Below are 16,619 nucleotides of genomic sequence, written 5' to 3'. Positions count from 1 at the left end.
ATATAATATTTATATTTTCAACATACACCTGGCACAAAACATTTTCAGATGTGGGGGGGAAACAATCTTAAACCAACTCATCTCAAGCAACTCATACTGTATGCATTGCCCTGCATGTATTATGGATATGTTGCTTCCACCATCACTCACCCCAATTTTGTTATCCAAATAAACGCTGGTAATCTAAAGGGAATAAATAAATACATGAAATAATAACATAACACATAGACCCCCAATAATGCAGTTCCAATACAAATAATTGCACAATAAAACAATACAGAACTTATGAATGCGCCCCAGGACTCTCTCAGGAATCTCCCCCATGCACGCACTAAATATCCTCCGTGTGCAATATGTTGCACAATGAACACATTTTATTCTATATAGCCCCCACACACTCTGGAATTCTGGAAGGATATTATCCTATACTGCTATCTAGTGGATAATGTCACACAGGATGAAACACTAATGTGCTTTATAAATCCATTTCAATTGGAATGGAATGATGGAATTAATTGGGACAGCAAGAATAGATTAGAATCACATATTGCAGGAGTCTTCAACAGGGGGTTCGAGACCCCTAGGTCCTAAGAGCCACCAAAACTTTGTGTGATAGGATTTTTTTTAAACTTCTTTCTTTTTTACTTGAACCCTAGCATCCTGAGGAGAACTTTAGACAAAAATAACAGATTTGTCTATTTTTGGCAAAGAGGTTTTTGGCGTAGAAGGGTAAAAAGCATACGAGTGAAAGGTCAGGTTTACAAAGTATTGACAACAATTTAAAATGTCTGAAAACACACATTAACATGATGCTGTGTCAAACAAGTCTATGAAGCTATCTAATGAAATCTATGAAACGGTTTAATCTGCACCCCAATTTTATACAATGTAGTGTGTGGAGGTGTGTATGGGGGGATTCCCTGCTTCCTCTCTCTCTCAGATAGGGGGTCCTTGGCCTGAAAAACGTTGAAGAACCCTGGTCTATAGGCCTACACATATACACAGAGCATGGCATGGTGGCCAGAAACACAGGCAGCAGGCACTGTGACACAAAGTCAGTCACACATGATGCAGCATGGCACTGAGTCCAGACAGAGTAGACGCACAACCAGCACAGGTGCTCAACAAAATAGCAGAATAGGTAAGGCAATATGATGATAGAATAGAATAGAATAGAGCATGGCACGGCGGCCAAAAACACAGGCACATCATGATGCACATTGCACACACAGTAGGCCTACAAGCACATGGCACTATGTCCAGGGGCACAGTGCAACAGGCTAGTATGTGCACAGCAGCCATTTATGGGGAGAAGTTGGGTCTCTTCTCACTTCCTTCACAGGTGTAATACTAATGAAGGCTCTGTTCCATTCTGGTCAAACTGTTCCTCACTGGAAAGTGGAAACACTATGCTACAGTGGGTCTCAAAGTGTGGTCCAGGGACCCTTGTGGTTCCTTGGGGGTTCAAAATGACCCCTTAAAAGGTGTGTAACTGAGTGTGTACAAATGGAACCAAATGGACCCATATTTGTACACTCAGAGTTATGGGGGTCTTTGCAAAAAGAAAAGAAAGGAGTATTTAGTACTCTTTTTTGTGTCTGCTGTGCATAATAGCCTATATTAACAAGCTGACCATAATAACCAATTAATTATGACAAAAGCACTACTATCCAGAAGTAGTGCAATAAGGCCAACCCACAGTTTGAACTTTGAAGTAGGCCTAATAGGCAAACACGTGCAACACAGAGCATGGCAAGGCCCGCACAGGTGCTTAACAACAAGACCATGAATGACTAATTAAATGGCAAAACCAAAACAGAATAGAAATTAACAGAATATCAAGAATAGATATTAGGTAATTAGGAGTAGGACCGGTAGGTTATAAATGGCATTGCGCATTTGTGACTCACGTTGATGTGGGCAGGCATCTGGTCATCACATAATTCGCCTTGGCATCTGTTTTTCTTCTTTGCATGGTCTGGTCTCTGGTTTGGCCGTGTTCCACCTCTGTGTCTTTCTCACATCATTTCAATGTTCATTCATTAGCCTAATTCACCCATTGTCCAAAGTGAAGGCTCCCAATACTATGCGAGGACTCCTCCTGAGGGTAGAGTCTGGAAAATATTGGCTATAATATATTGCAACATTTTCTGTATGGGCCTCGAGATGTTCGCATCCCATTTTTGTCTCTATCTGTGTTTTTGTCAATTTTATCTAGGCCTATTAAAAGCTTAATATTAATATGCACCCTGTTGTGTTGAAGCTTTGCCCGCCTTTTTTGAATGGCGCAGCCAAATTAGCAAAAGGGGGGAGTTTCCACCCTTGCCCACTTGTCTGGGATGGGCCTGTAGGAGAGATGATGAACACGAATCCCCTAAACCCTATAAAATGGACAGATGATGATCCATCTGCAAACCATCCAACTAGCCTGATAACAAATAACCATTTTCTAACCGAACTATTTATACCTCTGTGGAAATAACAATCTTCTCGTGGGTTTAGTTAGTTCAGACAGAGTTCTCCCTCCTTTTGGTCTTGTCAAAGCCACACTGAAACAATCCTCCTATCTGGTCTAATACATCTTCGGCGGGTTCTTTCCTTCTGTGGTAGATTATATAGGCCTATATTGATTTAAACTTAGTTTGAATTACATTTTTTGCGTATATTTCATACCCGTAGGCGTAATGGCTCCGTACTCAGTCCAGAACACACGTTCTTTTCTTTCTTGTGCGACACTGATGTCCCTAGCAGTTGTTATACTTCTCAATCTCAGCACTAGAGGGCAGTGTTGACTCACTTTTGGGGTTTTGCGGAAAACTGCGTTTTACATTTTATAATCCATTTCTAATTACTCACACAGTCACACTCATGAACACATTTTTTAATAATTATTTTTCTATTTATAAGTGAATAATACAAAAATTAAAATACAAATAGGACAGGATTTTTGGACAACTGCTTGTATTTCGGGACTCACCAAATCATCACACCTTTTTAGGATACCTGGTCAGGTCACCCTTAGTATAAAGTGGTAGAAAAAGTATATACCTACCAGTTAAAAGTTTGGACACAGCTTTTGTTCAATGGGTGTGAGAAGCTGTGTCCAAACTTTTGACTTGTAGGGTATATTTTTTTACTTAAGTAAAACTAAAGTATAAATTCTGCAATGTAGAAACACTCTGTTACAAGTAAAAGTATGAAATTCAAAATGTACTATGTTCTAAAACTACAAAAGTATTGGTATCAACATATATTTTTTTAAATCATTGTAGTGTAAAAGTATGCTATAATATTTGCCTCTGATATGTAGTAGAGTAGAGGTAAAAGTACTGAAAATTGGTAAAGTGCCCTTGGTCAAATTACTGAGGCACAATACTATACAAATAGTTAGGGTGACCACAATTACCATAGAACAACAGAATGCTGTCTGATCCTCTTCCTTGGACACAAACAAGCTAATTCAGATAATGAAACTCTGTGAATTATTAAATACCCATGCTATTAAAATAATTTATAACACAGATTAAATCAGCTGTATAGAGTCAGCAAAATAGACATCATGAAAGAATATATTTCTGTTTAAGTTTTTTAATATTTATTCCAGTGACAAAAGCACATTCATAATTGCCATCGTCCATCACATAATGACTTATAAGGGCACTTCAGTGTCAGTGATTGTGAATTTACTTATTTAGGTATAAAAATATTTCTATGGTTGCACATGTTGTACACCAACGGTCAGAAATCTTGTTTTATTTGCTAATGCGTTATTTTATACTGCTATTTTTCCAAAGAAATGAATGAATAACAATGACTAGCCCAAAATAGGGACACCAAGTGGTTCAGTCTCTGTCTGGATTCTATCAATATAGAACCAATTAAAAGTATTAACAAGAGCCTGTGACCTAATAATAACAACATTGGTTCTATTGGAACACACAAGGTTCATGGACATACAGTACAAGGTTGCCAGCAGCGATGTTATAATGTATAGAGATCCATTTCATCATGTTAACGAGGTCAAAAACACATATTAAAAGTCAAAGGTGCAGGTTAGTTTATGTATTCATTTGGCTGCCTGTATTCGTATTATCGAATCAAACACCTGGAATTGGGAAGAGCTACTGTAGCACACTTTCTGGGTATTTTAATCGTCAATATTTGGGTCAGTAGGGACACAAAATATCTCTGATGAATTCACTTTAATGGAATCACCAGTAAATGCTGTAAACTCTGTACATATCTGAAAGAGTAGAGCAGCTAAGTGACCATTTGACATTCTGCCAATGTCAGAAAATGGACTTTTCCCAATAACCTGATCTCTCCAGTGTGTAGGTGGCGTGCAGGCGGTGGTAATCGAGAAATCAGTGCTTTTTGTGAGCCATTAGGTGTACCATATCAATGCCAGATCTTATCTTCATGACTGTTGTGCAGAATTACAGCCTAATGAGAGTGATATTTATATGCTATATATACTGTACTTACTGTGGGGGAATGTGAGTCTTTTGGTGTTTCTTGAATTCACCACGCTGGTGATATTTGAAATTCTGACCACAAATGGGACACTGATAGGGCCTTTCTCCTGTATGGAGAAGCCTGTGACCCCTCAGGCTGCTAGCCGCAGTGAACCTTCGGCCGCAAATGTTGCAACCGTACAATTTCTCGCCCGTGTGCGTCACGCGGTGTTTGTTGAGATTGCTCGGGTTCCGAAACCGTCTGCCACACTGATCACAGCTGTAGGGTTTGTCCCCCGTGTGTACGCTCATGTGAAATTTAAGTTTGGTCATGCTGCTGAGAGTTTTGCCACATACGTCACAAACCGGGCGTCGCCCTGGCTTCTGTCCGTTGTGGACTCTCATATGGTTCTGAAGTGCACTCGCGTGAGCACACCTTTTGCCACACGTCTCACAGACATAAGGCCGCTCCCCAGTGTGGGTAAGCATGTGGTGATTGAGAGCACTCTGGTGACTACAGCCTTTGCCACATACGTCACAAGTAAACAGCTTCTCTCCCGTGTGCTTGCTCAGGTGGCTTTGCAAGACGCTCGAGTCGCTGCAGCCCAGTCCTAGCTCATCACAGCAATGATCCTGCTGAAGATGAGTTACCCTGTGTGTGGACAACGATGAGGAGGAGAAGAAACGTTCGCCACACATTTCACAAACATAATCTCTTTCTCCCGAATGGAGATTCTCGTGATCAGCCAGGCTTTGTCTACACTCAAAGGTCCTGGCGCAGAGAGAACAGCGGAATGTCTTCTCCAACGCTGAACACTTATGCCGCTGAAATGCTAATTTCCCTGTAAACTCGGCATCACAAAATGTGCATGTCTGAGTGCACAATTGAGTTTTCTTGCATTTGTGCTGATTCATGTGTCTGTGATATGTACTTCTATAGGCAAAACCCGTCCCACATTCAGTGCATTTGAACAGTTTTTCTCCGGTGTGTTTCCGCGAATGTGCCACCAGCCCCTCTGGTCTGGCGAAACGCTTGCCACACTGAGAACACAAGTGGGGTTTAGAATGACTCAAAAAGTGTCTGTCAAAGAAACACTTTAGAGCAAAGATCTTTTCACAACAAGGACACTTAATTAGCTCCGTTTTCTTTTTGCTCTTGTCTGCGTCTGCAGTTAATTCTTGGGTTGTGCAAGTCAAGTCAGTGCCCAAGTCAGCAAAATCCTCGCCGTTCAATTCTGAGACAGGTTGTGTGGCCTGAAGTTCCTGTTCTTTATTTGAAGGCTGTAAATCTGTATGAACTTCTTCTTGTGTTTCTTCTACTACCTGTGTGGCCTGAAGTTCCTCTTTTTCAGTTGGAGGCTGGGAAGTAGCAGCATCTTTTTCAGTTGGAGGCTGGGAAGCAGCAGCAACTTCTTGTTTTTCTCCCTGTTCAGGCCACATGGGTATTACAAACACAATGTGACGAGACTGAGAATCATCTTTCTGTGTGCCATCAGGTCCCTCACCTGTAAAATTAAAAGAAATTAAATAAAACAAAGGGTTCAAAATCTTTCATTGAGAGCTCACTTTTTTAGTTTTCATTTATTTTTTATACTATTTTTGTGTGGTTGCCTGCAGATCTGAAATAAACTTCAGTAGAAGAGCGCTTTTGCCGTTTTCTAAGAAAGGTTGTCGGAGGAGGTACAGCCCTCCATAATCTCTCTCTGAGTGACTACAAACAGGCACGTGCACACATAGACATGAAAGGGGGATTGAGCCACTTCCCTTTTATCCGTCTGTAAAAAGTGCCCTCTCCACATCATGAATGCAGTTTTTACTATGGTGAAAGAAATGCAAATGCCCTCTTTCCATGCCATACCTGATGGCAGCATTCAAGAGAATTGCCTTGTCCAAACTCTCCTGAACTTGAACGCATCATCTTATGTTGAAAGAATTGCCCTCTCTGTGTAGAAATCCATATCGTTACGCCACATCTCCAGTATTGCCTTTTCGATGCTTAGTTTAGTGTGCTATCAAGTACTGAAAATAGCCGACCTCCAAGTTCACAACGCGTCACACTGTGACGCGTTGTGAGCTTGGAGGTCTGCTATTTTCAATATTTTCACCAAAAGGCCCTTTTAGAAATTTCAGCCCCTGCCTCTAACATTCTCTGCACGTCCTTGACTACAAACACAACCGGATGGCAATGAACGAATGGAGAGATGACACACGCTTAGTCCACAGTGCTTGTCACCAGAAGCTGAGGTTAATGTATAGAAACAGCAAAGATGTGTGGTAAAATCATCATTTCAGCAGTTTTTGCAGTCTTAATGCTTCAACATTTTCAGGCCAAGGATCCCTAAGTTGAGAGAGAGAGAGATGAAGCAAGGACCCCCACAACCTTTTCATATATCATAGATTCCATATAGTGTAATCGTTTGACAGCACAATCATCAGTGTATTATGGATTCATGTCAATTTGTGTTTTCAGATATTTAAAGGAGCTAGTCAACTTTTTCTTAAAAAACGGATGCTAAAATAAAAATAATGTTTCGAAAATATTTTATAAAAAAAATAAGCTTCATATATGTGTTTCTATTAAAAAATGACCACAAAAAGCGTAAAATAATGATAGAATAATCATTTTGGCCATTGTCAGACCGACACTTTGTTTACATTCTAGTCTATAGACTAGGATGTAAACAAAGTGTCGGCCCTACAATGAAAAAGTTGACTATAGCTCCTTTAACCACTTGAACTGTCAATACTTCTCCCCTCTATACCAAACCTTTAGCCAAATATAGCAGAACTACAAGCTCACAACGCCTCGTGCTTGTTCTCAGAATCTCATTGAGAATCTGGCTACAAAGGAGATTTTCTTTTTTCTTTCTATCATATAAAGATGTGGTGGCCCCCCTGTTTTAACTCTGAGGACCCCCTGGGGGTCCCGGACCCCTGGTCTAATGTTCAGAACCCAGAGTGGAGTGCTGGAGCTTCACCAAAACACTTTAATTGACACTGGACTTTCTTCTGAGGTTCAGGAAGCCCTGCCCATGTCAAAAACAGAGTGGCATCAATTGTAGTATGCTGCAGCCTTAACTCACCTTGGTTGCCCTCTTTTTTCGTTCTTTTTATTTCCAATTCTATCTCGGTTTTCTTTCCCTTCTGACAAGAGCCCTTGAGAAGTGATTCTGTAAAGAAACCACAACAAAATGTGCCTTTATTCTCTTGGTGAACACAATGACACAACTCCTTTTAGGGCATCGCAGTTTAAGCCCCGCCCATCCTCACTCTGGTGCCGGAAGCGTTTTCTCCATTCATTTCACCATAGACATTTCATGATTCCTCACAAGCCGGGGTGGCTTTGTCAGAGGCTTAAAAGACGTTTAAATAAATACTTTATGAAATGTCTATGGATGAAATGAATGGGGAAAACGCTTCCAGGTCCAGAGTGAGGACGGCTATATACCTAAATTGTTCTAGGCTTGTTGTTAGCCTACAGTACAAATACAAGAATGCCTGCCCCAAACATAGCTGGCGCATGGTAAAAATGGGGGTGAGTGTGTTTTGAGGCGTACCTACAGTACTTACGTTTTTTGTCTCCATCCGTTGCTCCCGCTCTTTGCTTGACCGCCTTTCTTGATGTCTTGTATTTGACACCACCTCTTTTCTTTGGAGCAGGACGAGACACATCTTTGGACATGGATATTTTCAACAGCAGTGACATTTTCTCCACCGCGCCTTTGGCCCATGTTTCCATCAGGGATGCAAATTGACTCTGTAAAATTATGAAGAAAATAAATAAAAATAAAATAAATAGAAGAAAAGAACATTTTCACCAGATAGAAGACAAGTATCTGATTCTGTATGCCAAATTAGTAAAAAAAAAATGGTCATTGGTCACAATAAAATAAGTAAGACCGTGATTCAGTTTCTCTATGGATATAAATACTGTTGCTAATGTTGCTGAAGAATAACTTTCTTGCGGGACCGTACCTATGTTCCCCAGGTTCTATGTTCCCCATTTACCCCCCCAAAAAAGGTTCCATGTTCCCCGCTTAACCAAAAAAGGTCCTATGTTCCCCAGATTGTATGTTCCCCACTTACCCCCTCAAAAAAAGGTTCTATGTTCCCCACTCATCCAAAAATGCAGGAAACATTCATTTCTAATTGTTAATAACAACTCAAAACACCCAATAATGGGGAGAAATTACGGATACTAGTGGGACGGGGCACTAGGGACATCTGGACACCATACTTAGTTTTGTTATGACTGGGCATTTGGACGAGGGGGGGGGGCAACTGGGCACCTAAATTAGGATTGTCCCCATGTTCTTAGTGCCCAGATGTCCCACCATTTCCTGCATTTGAGTTGGGAACATATACCTTTTGGTGGGGAAGATACAGTAGATCCTTTTTTTGGTTGAGAGGGGAACATAGAACCTTTTTGTGGGGAGTGTGGGTGGGGAACATAGAACCTTTTTGGGGGAGAAGTGGGGAACATAGGGTGGACCCCCTTTCTTGCAGACCTTAGTGAATTATTAGTGAAATAAAGAACAGTTTTAATTGATACATGTCTATGATTTATCATGTTGCCATATTGTACAGTTTTAGAAAAGCAATAATATTGCTTCAATCAAACAAATCTTCTCTTATAGTCCCTCCCTAGGCTCCTGGAACTGCATAAATGTAACTGCACGACTGCTTTAGAGACAATTGGCTTTTCAATAAAATACAGTAATACCATGAGAAGTGTTCATTTTTGTGAGTGATTTTTTTTTTCTTAATACTTCTATATGAACTCTGTACCGTCATGGCTTTAAGCTGTTGAGTTCCAGTCTCTTGCAGAGTCCCAGTGTCCTTCTCCTGTGTGTCCAGGGATAAACAGCATGTGTTCCTCATGCTCATGGTTGAACATTGCTCCAGGAGTCTCCTCATCTCCGCCACAGCAGCTTCTACCAGCGACTCCATAACAGCACACATCTGAACATGGAAAGTCTCGTGGCTGAACATAGTTTTGAGTGAGATAAATGTAAGTCAATCATCCAAGATACTCAAATATAGCCTATACCGCGTTGTGTCATCATAGGTGGGATGACAGAAATACATCTAAAACGACTAAACGAGGACATTTGCTATTAAATTCCTAACTCGGTTAATGTTGCCGTTGTTGTCTATGTGAAACTAGCGAATATAAGCTGGCGAATATAAGGATATTTCTTCAGAATAAGAGTACCCCTCAGCCAATTGAAAAATGTTGAAAAACGATAAATGTTCCCAATATATGCACATTCCAAATATAGATTAAGCATTTACACGAACATACACAATGTTAATTATGTTGCTGGGTTAAAAAAAAAAGTTTTAATAACATAAAACAATTATAAATGGATAAATGCTGTTCACTGGAGTGCATGGCCTTTATAAATTGGACTCTGGACAGTAGACGGCTCTTTGCGTCAGCACTTTGAACACACGCACGCGTTCGGGGAGACCTCCTCTATCACGCCACACTCTCCGCTAAATGGGAGAGGTGTAAAATCTATTTCTGTTGGCTTTCCAGTACAGCCACCTCCTCAAAAAAGTTACATTTTCAGACATTTTCAAACTCTAGTTGGCGCTGGAGAGCAGACGGCTCGCTGCGTCGGCACTTTGAACACACGCACACGTTCGGGGAGACCTCCTCTATCACACCAAACTCTCCGCTAAGCGGGAGAGGTGTAAAATCTATTTCTGTTGGCTTTCCAGTGCAGCCACCTCCTCAAAAAAGTAAGATTTTCAGACATTTTCAAATTCTAGTTGGCGCTGGAGAGCAGACGGTTCGCTGCGTCGGCACTTTGAACACATGCACACGTTCGGGGAGACCTCCTCTATCACACCACACTCTCCGCTAAGCAGGAGAGGTGTAAAATCTATTTTTGTTGGCTTTCCAGTGCAGCCACCTCCTCAAAAAAGTGACATTTTCAGACATTTTCAAACTCTAGTTGGCGCTGGAGAGCAGACGGCTCGCTGCGTCGGCACTTTGAACACATGCACACGTTCGGGGAGACCTCCTCTATCACACCACACTCTCCGCTAAGCGGGAGAGGTGTAAAATCTATTTTTGTTGGCTTTCCAGTGCAGCCACCTCCTCAAAAAAGTGAGATTTTCAGACATTTTCAAACTCTAGTTGGCGCTGGAGAGCAGGCGGCTCGCTGCATCGGCACTTTGAACACACACACGCGTTCGGGGAGACCTCCTCTATCACACCACACTCTCCGCTAAGCCAGAGAGGTGTAAAATCTATTTCTGTTGGCTTTCCAGTGCAGCCACTCGCTCATAAAGTGAGATTGTCAGACATTTTCAAACTCTAGTTGGCGCTGGAGAGCAGGCGGCTCGCTGCGTCTGCACTTTGAACACACGCACGCGTTCGGGGAGACCTCCTCTATCACACCACACTCTCCGCTAAGCAGGAGAGGTGTAAAATCAATTTCTGTTGGCTTTCCAGTGCAGCCACTCGCTCATAAAGTGAGATTTTCAGACATTTTCAAACTCTAGTTGGCGCTGGAGAGCAGGCGGCTCGCTGCGTCGGCACTTTGAACACACGCACGCGTTCGGGGAGACCTCCTCTATCACACCACACTCTCCGCTAAGCCAGAGAGGTGTAAAATCTATTTCTGTTGGCTTTCCAGTGCAGCCACTCGCTCATAAAGTGAGATTGTCAGACATTTTCAAACTCTAGTTGGCGCTGGAGAGCAGGCGGCTCGCTGCGTCGGCACTTTGAACACACGCACGCGTTCGGGGAGACCTCCTCTATCACACCACACTCTCCGCTAAGCAGGAGAGGTGTAAAATCAATTTCTGTTGGCTTTCCAGTGCAGCCACTCGCTCATAAAGTGAGATTTTCAGACATTTTCAAACTCTAGTTGGCGCTGGAGAGCAGACGGCTCGCTGCGTCGGCACTTTGAACACACGCACGCGTTCGGGGAGACCTCCTCTATCACACCACACTCTCCGCTAAGCAGGAGAGGTGTAAAATCAATTTCTGTTGGCTTTCCAGTGCAGCCACTCACTCAAAAAAAGTGACATTTTCAGACATTTTCAAACTCTAGTTGGCGCTGGAGAGCAGACGGCTCGCTGCGTCGGCACTTTGAACACACGCACGCGTTCGGGGAGACCTCCTCTGTCACGCCACACTCTCCGCTAAGCAGGAGAGGTGTAAAATCAATTTCTGTTGGCTTTCCAGTGCAGCCACTCGCTCCAAAAAGTGACATTTTCAGACATTTTCAAACTCTAGTTGGCGCTGGAGAGCAGACGGATACATAAAAACCTCACACCAGATAATATACAAGGATATTTACAAGGAGATGGGAAATATACATAGGCTACTGTACAAAGGAGGAGGCAGGATAAAGGATTAAAAAAGCAAAAGAAAATATTCCATGTGGGTTTAATCCAACAACCACAATAAATATGCCCAGGCTTCATTACCTCTTGCCTCATCCACCAAGAGATCCATTTTAATTATTGCCTTCAATTCTGTAGAGAACCTTTGGTGATCATTGTACCTTATCCACATTTTAAAGATGGACAGTTTAGCTATTGTTAAAATCAAATTGATACAATATCTGTCTCTAGGTGTTGTACTACTGAGACCCAAAATAATGTTTGACAATTCTACTCTAAATGTGACATTAAGATGAGACATAAGATACATGTTTGACATATTTGGGAGAATTCCATGTAATATTTTTAAATTGAACTCTGCCAATTTTCTATCTGGAGATAGTTTTATAGTTTGTAGCCGCCATACGTTACTCCACATGATGTTTACTCAACTAGTACAGCTTCCCAATATGCCTGCATATATGATGTCGTTATTTTTTCTTTTAACAGCAGCCTATATATAGTTTTACAGGTGTAACATGTCAGAGCCATTCGTGCATCAGTATTTTCATCTCTGGACATTATACTGTTGTTAATAAATGGGAGCCATTTTTTGGGAATTGCCTTTCTGATGATGGCTAATTATCTAATTTCTCTTATCCAGTTACGAAGCTTTGTTTTTTCTTTAACAGATAGATCTTTAATATGAGCATCAAATAAATATTTCAAATGTGTTTTTTTGCACATGCATGCCATAAATTCCATAGGGATAGATTACACATGACATTTATGACATCATCAACGTGCGACGGGCAGGTCCCCTATTGAGTGAAAGATTAGCTATTTATAGAAGAAATACAATATTTAAGGTGTTTTTAATTTTACATTGTAGTTATAGAGGACAATTATAATGTATTAAGGCATATTTGTCGTATTAGTCAGGGATCACTTTAAGTTACCTGAATCCCAAACTCCAGAGGAGTATTCCAAGATAGGACAAACACATGAAACATTTTTTTGCAAGTCGTTTTAATTTCCATCAATAAATACTCATCTCATTCTCATTCTCATTTCCACTTATTATCCCTACTCACAGCTTTTTGCCTTTGCCAAGTAAAAACGTCACTTTTTGCGAGTGGCTGCACTGGAAAGCCAACAGAAATAGATTTTACACCTCTCCTGCTTAGCGGAGAGTGTGGCGTGATAGAGGAGGTCTCCCCGAACGCGTGCGTGTGTTCAAAGTGCCGACGCAGCGAGCCGTCTGCTCTCCAGCGCCAACTAGAGTTTGAAAATGTCTGAAAATGACACTTTTTGGAGCGAGTGGCTGCACTGTAAAGCCAACAGAAATTGATTTTACACCTCTCCTGCTTAGCGGATAGTGTGGCGTGATAGAGGAGGTCTCCCCGAACGCGTGCGTGTGTTCAAAGTGCCGACGCAGCGAGCCGTCTGCTCTCCAGCGCCAACTAGAGTTTGAAAATGTCTGAAAGTTTCACTTTTTTGAGGAGGTCGCTGCACTGGAAAGCCAACAAAAATAGATTTTACACCTCTCCCGCTTAGCGGAGAGTGTGGTGTGATAGAGGAGGTCTCCCCGAACGTGTGCATGTGTTCAAAGTGCCGACGCAGCGAGCCGTCTGCTCTCCAGCGCCAACTAGAGTTTGAAAATGTCTGAAAATGTCACTTTTTTGAGGAGGTGGCTGCACTGGAAAGCCAACAGAAATAGATTTTACACCTCTCCCGCTTAGCGGAGAGTTTGGTGTGATAGAGGAGGTCTCCCCGAACGTGTGCATGTGTTCAAAGTGCCGACGCAGCGAGCCGTCTGCTCTCCAGCGCCAACTAGAGTTTGAAAATGTCACTTTTTGGAGCGAGTGGCTGCACTGTAAAGCCAACAGAAATTGATTTTACACCTCTCCTGCTTAGCGGAGAGTGTGGCGTGATAGAGGAGGTCTCCCCGAACGCGTGCGTGTGTTCAAAGTGCCGACGCAGCGAGCCGTCTGCTCTCCAGCGCCAACTAGAGTTTGAAAATGTCTGAAAGTTTCACTTTTTTGAGGAGGTCGCTGCACTGGAAAGCCAACAGAAATAGATTTTACACCTCTCCCGCTTAGCGGAGAGTGTGGTGTGATAGAGGAGGTCTCCCCGAACATGTGCATGTGTTCAAAGTGCCGACGCAGCGAGCCGTCTGCTCTCCAGCGCCAACTAGAGTTTGAAAATGTCTGCAAATGTCACTTTTTTGAGGAGGTGGCTGCACTGGAAAGCCAACAGAAATAGATTTTACACCTCTCCCGCTTAGCGGAGAGTTTGGTGTGATAGAGGAGGTCTCCCCGAACGTGTGCATGTGTTCAAAGTGCCGACGCAGCGAGCCGTCTGCTCTCCAGCGCCAACTAGAGTTTGAAAATGTCTGAAAATGTAACTTTTTTGAGGAGGTGGCTGCACTGGAAAGCCAACAGAAATAGAGTTTACACCTCTCTGGCTTAGCGGAGAGTGTGGTGTGATAGAGGAGGTCTCCCCGAACGTGTGCGTGTGTTCAAAGTGTAGACGCAAAGAGCCGTCTCCTGTCCAGCGCCCACTAGAGTCCGAAAATGGGACTTTATTTGTAGATCTGCTATTTTCAGAGCCCAGCATGTTGTTAAATAATATACGCTGCACAATCCACCATTATTATCTGGAGCATATTTTGTTGTTGTTTAATCACTTTATTTTGCTAACATTAATTTTACATATAGCAACCTGGCCTTGAGGCAGACATGCACAGAAATAAACAGGATATCCAGATAAAGTGCAAAACAGGATCAGAAATTCATCTGATAACAGCAGATGACAGTGGTGGAAAAAAGTACTCACATGTTTTACTAAAGTAAAAGTATCAATACTGCAATATAGAAAAAATACTCTGTTACAAGTAAAAGTCTGGAATTCAAAATGAAATTCAGTAAAAGTATGAAAGTATTGGCATCAAAATATTCTTAAAGTACCAAAAGTAAAAGTACAAAATGTTTTAAAATAGCAGATCTACAAGCTCACAACATGTTGTGATGCGACACATTGTGAGCTTGTAGATCTGCTATTTTCAAATAGCCTAGGTATTAAATAGGGCTAAAGTTCTTAATGTGTGTATTGCAATAAAACATCTGCAAAGTAACTAGTAACTCAAGTTTAAAAATAAATTGTAGTGGAGTAAAAATACAAATACCTCAAAATTGCACGTAGCCTACATGTAGGCCTACTTAGTTACTTTACACCACTGACAGAAGGTGCTAATTGTGGCAATTATCACATTGTGGTCAGAAGTTGTATGGAAAATGGTCTAAGTACCCATTTTACTGGGGATCAATAGCCAATCTAAATCGGTAAAAACTTGTTAGGGCACTTTGAAGTACACCAGTATAAGCAATTTAAAAATACACACATCGTAATTGTATTCTTTTAAATAAATGTACGGTCTTTACAAACATTAATTACTGACATCTTATTTTGAAGGTCTTATATTAGCCTGCTCCTACACCGGAAGTCCTATATTCGCCAGTTTCACGTTGCCCCCTTGTTGTTGTTGTTGCTCTTCTTCGGGGTTGGCGGGTTAATGTTGTGTGGAATAGATCCATATTCTTCTTCACATCACAATTAAGGAAGACCAGATCAGGATCAGGCGCCTTGCTGCCCCCCACAGGAGTGTTATGGTATAACTCAATATACACAGGGTAAAAAATAAAAGCAATACACCAAAAACAAGAGTTGAGATCAAAGTAAACTGTTCACAATTGTGAACAGGTGGGTTTTCAGGGCGGTTTTGAAGGAAGGGGGTGAGCGGGTGTCTCTGATTTGTTTGGGGAGTGCATTCCCTTTTTTTCTGTAGACCTACCTAGGGACTAAAATACAGAAACAACTCTTCTCAGATGTTATATATGAATTGGATTAAACATGGACTCCTTTGAGTACCTGAATATTATATACTCTACAACCAATTAACAGGTCCAAAATCTGGGTAAAAACACATACTGTGCAGCAATATGTTTATCAAACCTCTATTAGTCAATAATCATCAATGGACATTGTTTATAACATTTGAATCATTCTAGTTACAGTAGGCCTACAAACAGAGAGAATATATGCAATCAGACACAAGAGTCAAATCCTCAGTGTTATTTAATCTATTTGTAACCTGGACCAGTAAGGGTCCATTAACATCACATTAAATTAAAGCTAATCAGCAAAATATACATCATTAAACAATCTGGTTTGGTAAAGCAATTTGAATTTTTATGCTAGTGACAAAATCCTGTTCAGAATTGCCACCGTCCATGACATTAATTATAAAGGGCACTTCTGTATTGTGACTTTACTTGTATCTCCCTGTCTTTGGGCCAGTGTGGGCACAACATGGAAATATCTCTGGTGAATACATTTTAATGGAATCACCGACAAATGCTTTAAACTCTGTACAAATCTGAGAGAGTAAAGGTTGTAACAACAAGTGTGTGACACAAATGATTAAAATAAAAGTAAAAACACATAAGGAATATGTGAATAATGCACATATTATAGCTGATGCCTCATTCAAAACAGGTTAGTGGAGGAGAAAAAAAAACAAGGTAAAAATGTTTTATTTTGGGGTGAATTAACCCCTCCCAGTGTAGCTTATGAAGTAGTTCACTCTGGTCCCAAAATGCATCTTTTCTCCCCTTGTTTACTCACACCGAGACTTGAGTTCAATACATTATTTAGTTTTTGGTCGCATCCCTAACCTTCCTAAATGTACTATAATCAAGACACCATTGTACCTTATGTATGTCATTTTTTTTATAAATAACCTCTCCAGAGTAGGTGGAG

The 16,619-nt window shown here is 41.4% G+C and overlaps 1 protein-coding gene and 1 long non-coding RNA gene across 2 annotated transcripts; both read right to left on the bottom strand.

The window, feature by feature from the left end:
* Positions 1-4,328: 4,328 nt before the first annotated feature.
* LOC308299596 (uncharacterized protein) lies at positions 4,329-5,894 on the bottom strand (the record flags this gene model as incomplete). The annotated part of the gene is made up of 1 exon (XM_080743391.1): positions 4,329-5,894. One exon carries the CDS (start codon positions 5,892-5,894, stop codon positions 4,482-4,484), a length of 1,413 nt encoding a protein of 470 aa, XP_080599517.1. The 3' UTR covers positions 4,329-4,481.
* A 1,638-nt stretch (positions 5,895-7,532) lies between these two features.
* Positions 7,533-9,376, bottom strand: LOC308300094. The gene is made up of 3 exons (XR_013962801.1): positions 9,243-9,376; positions 8,025-8,211; positions 7,533-7,624 (listed from the first exon to the last, which is right to left on the bottom strand). It is a non-coding gene; the product is annotated as an uncharacterized lncRNA (long non-coding RNA).
* Between the last annotated feature and the right edge of the window lie 7,243 nt (positions 9,377-16,619).

The sequence above is a fragment of the Nannobrachium achirus genome (genome assembly GCF_963921795.1).
Source record: "Nannobrachium achirus genome assembly, chromosome: 15".
NCBI classification, from domain to species: Eukaryota; Metazoa; Chordata; class Actinopteri; order Myctophiformes; family Myctophidae; genus Nannobrachium; species Nannobrachium achirus.
Note: the sequence above shows the minus strand (reverse complement) of the source record. Positions and strands in the feature narration are given on the sequence as shown.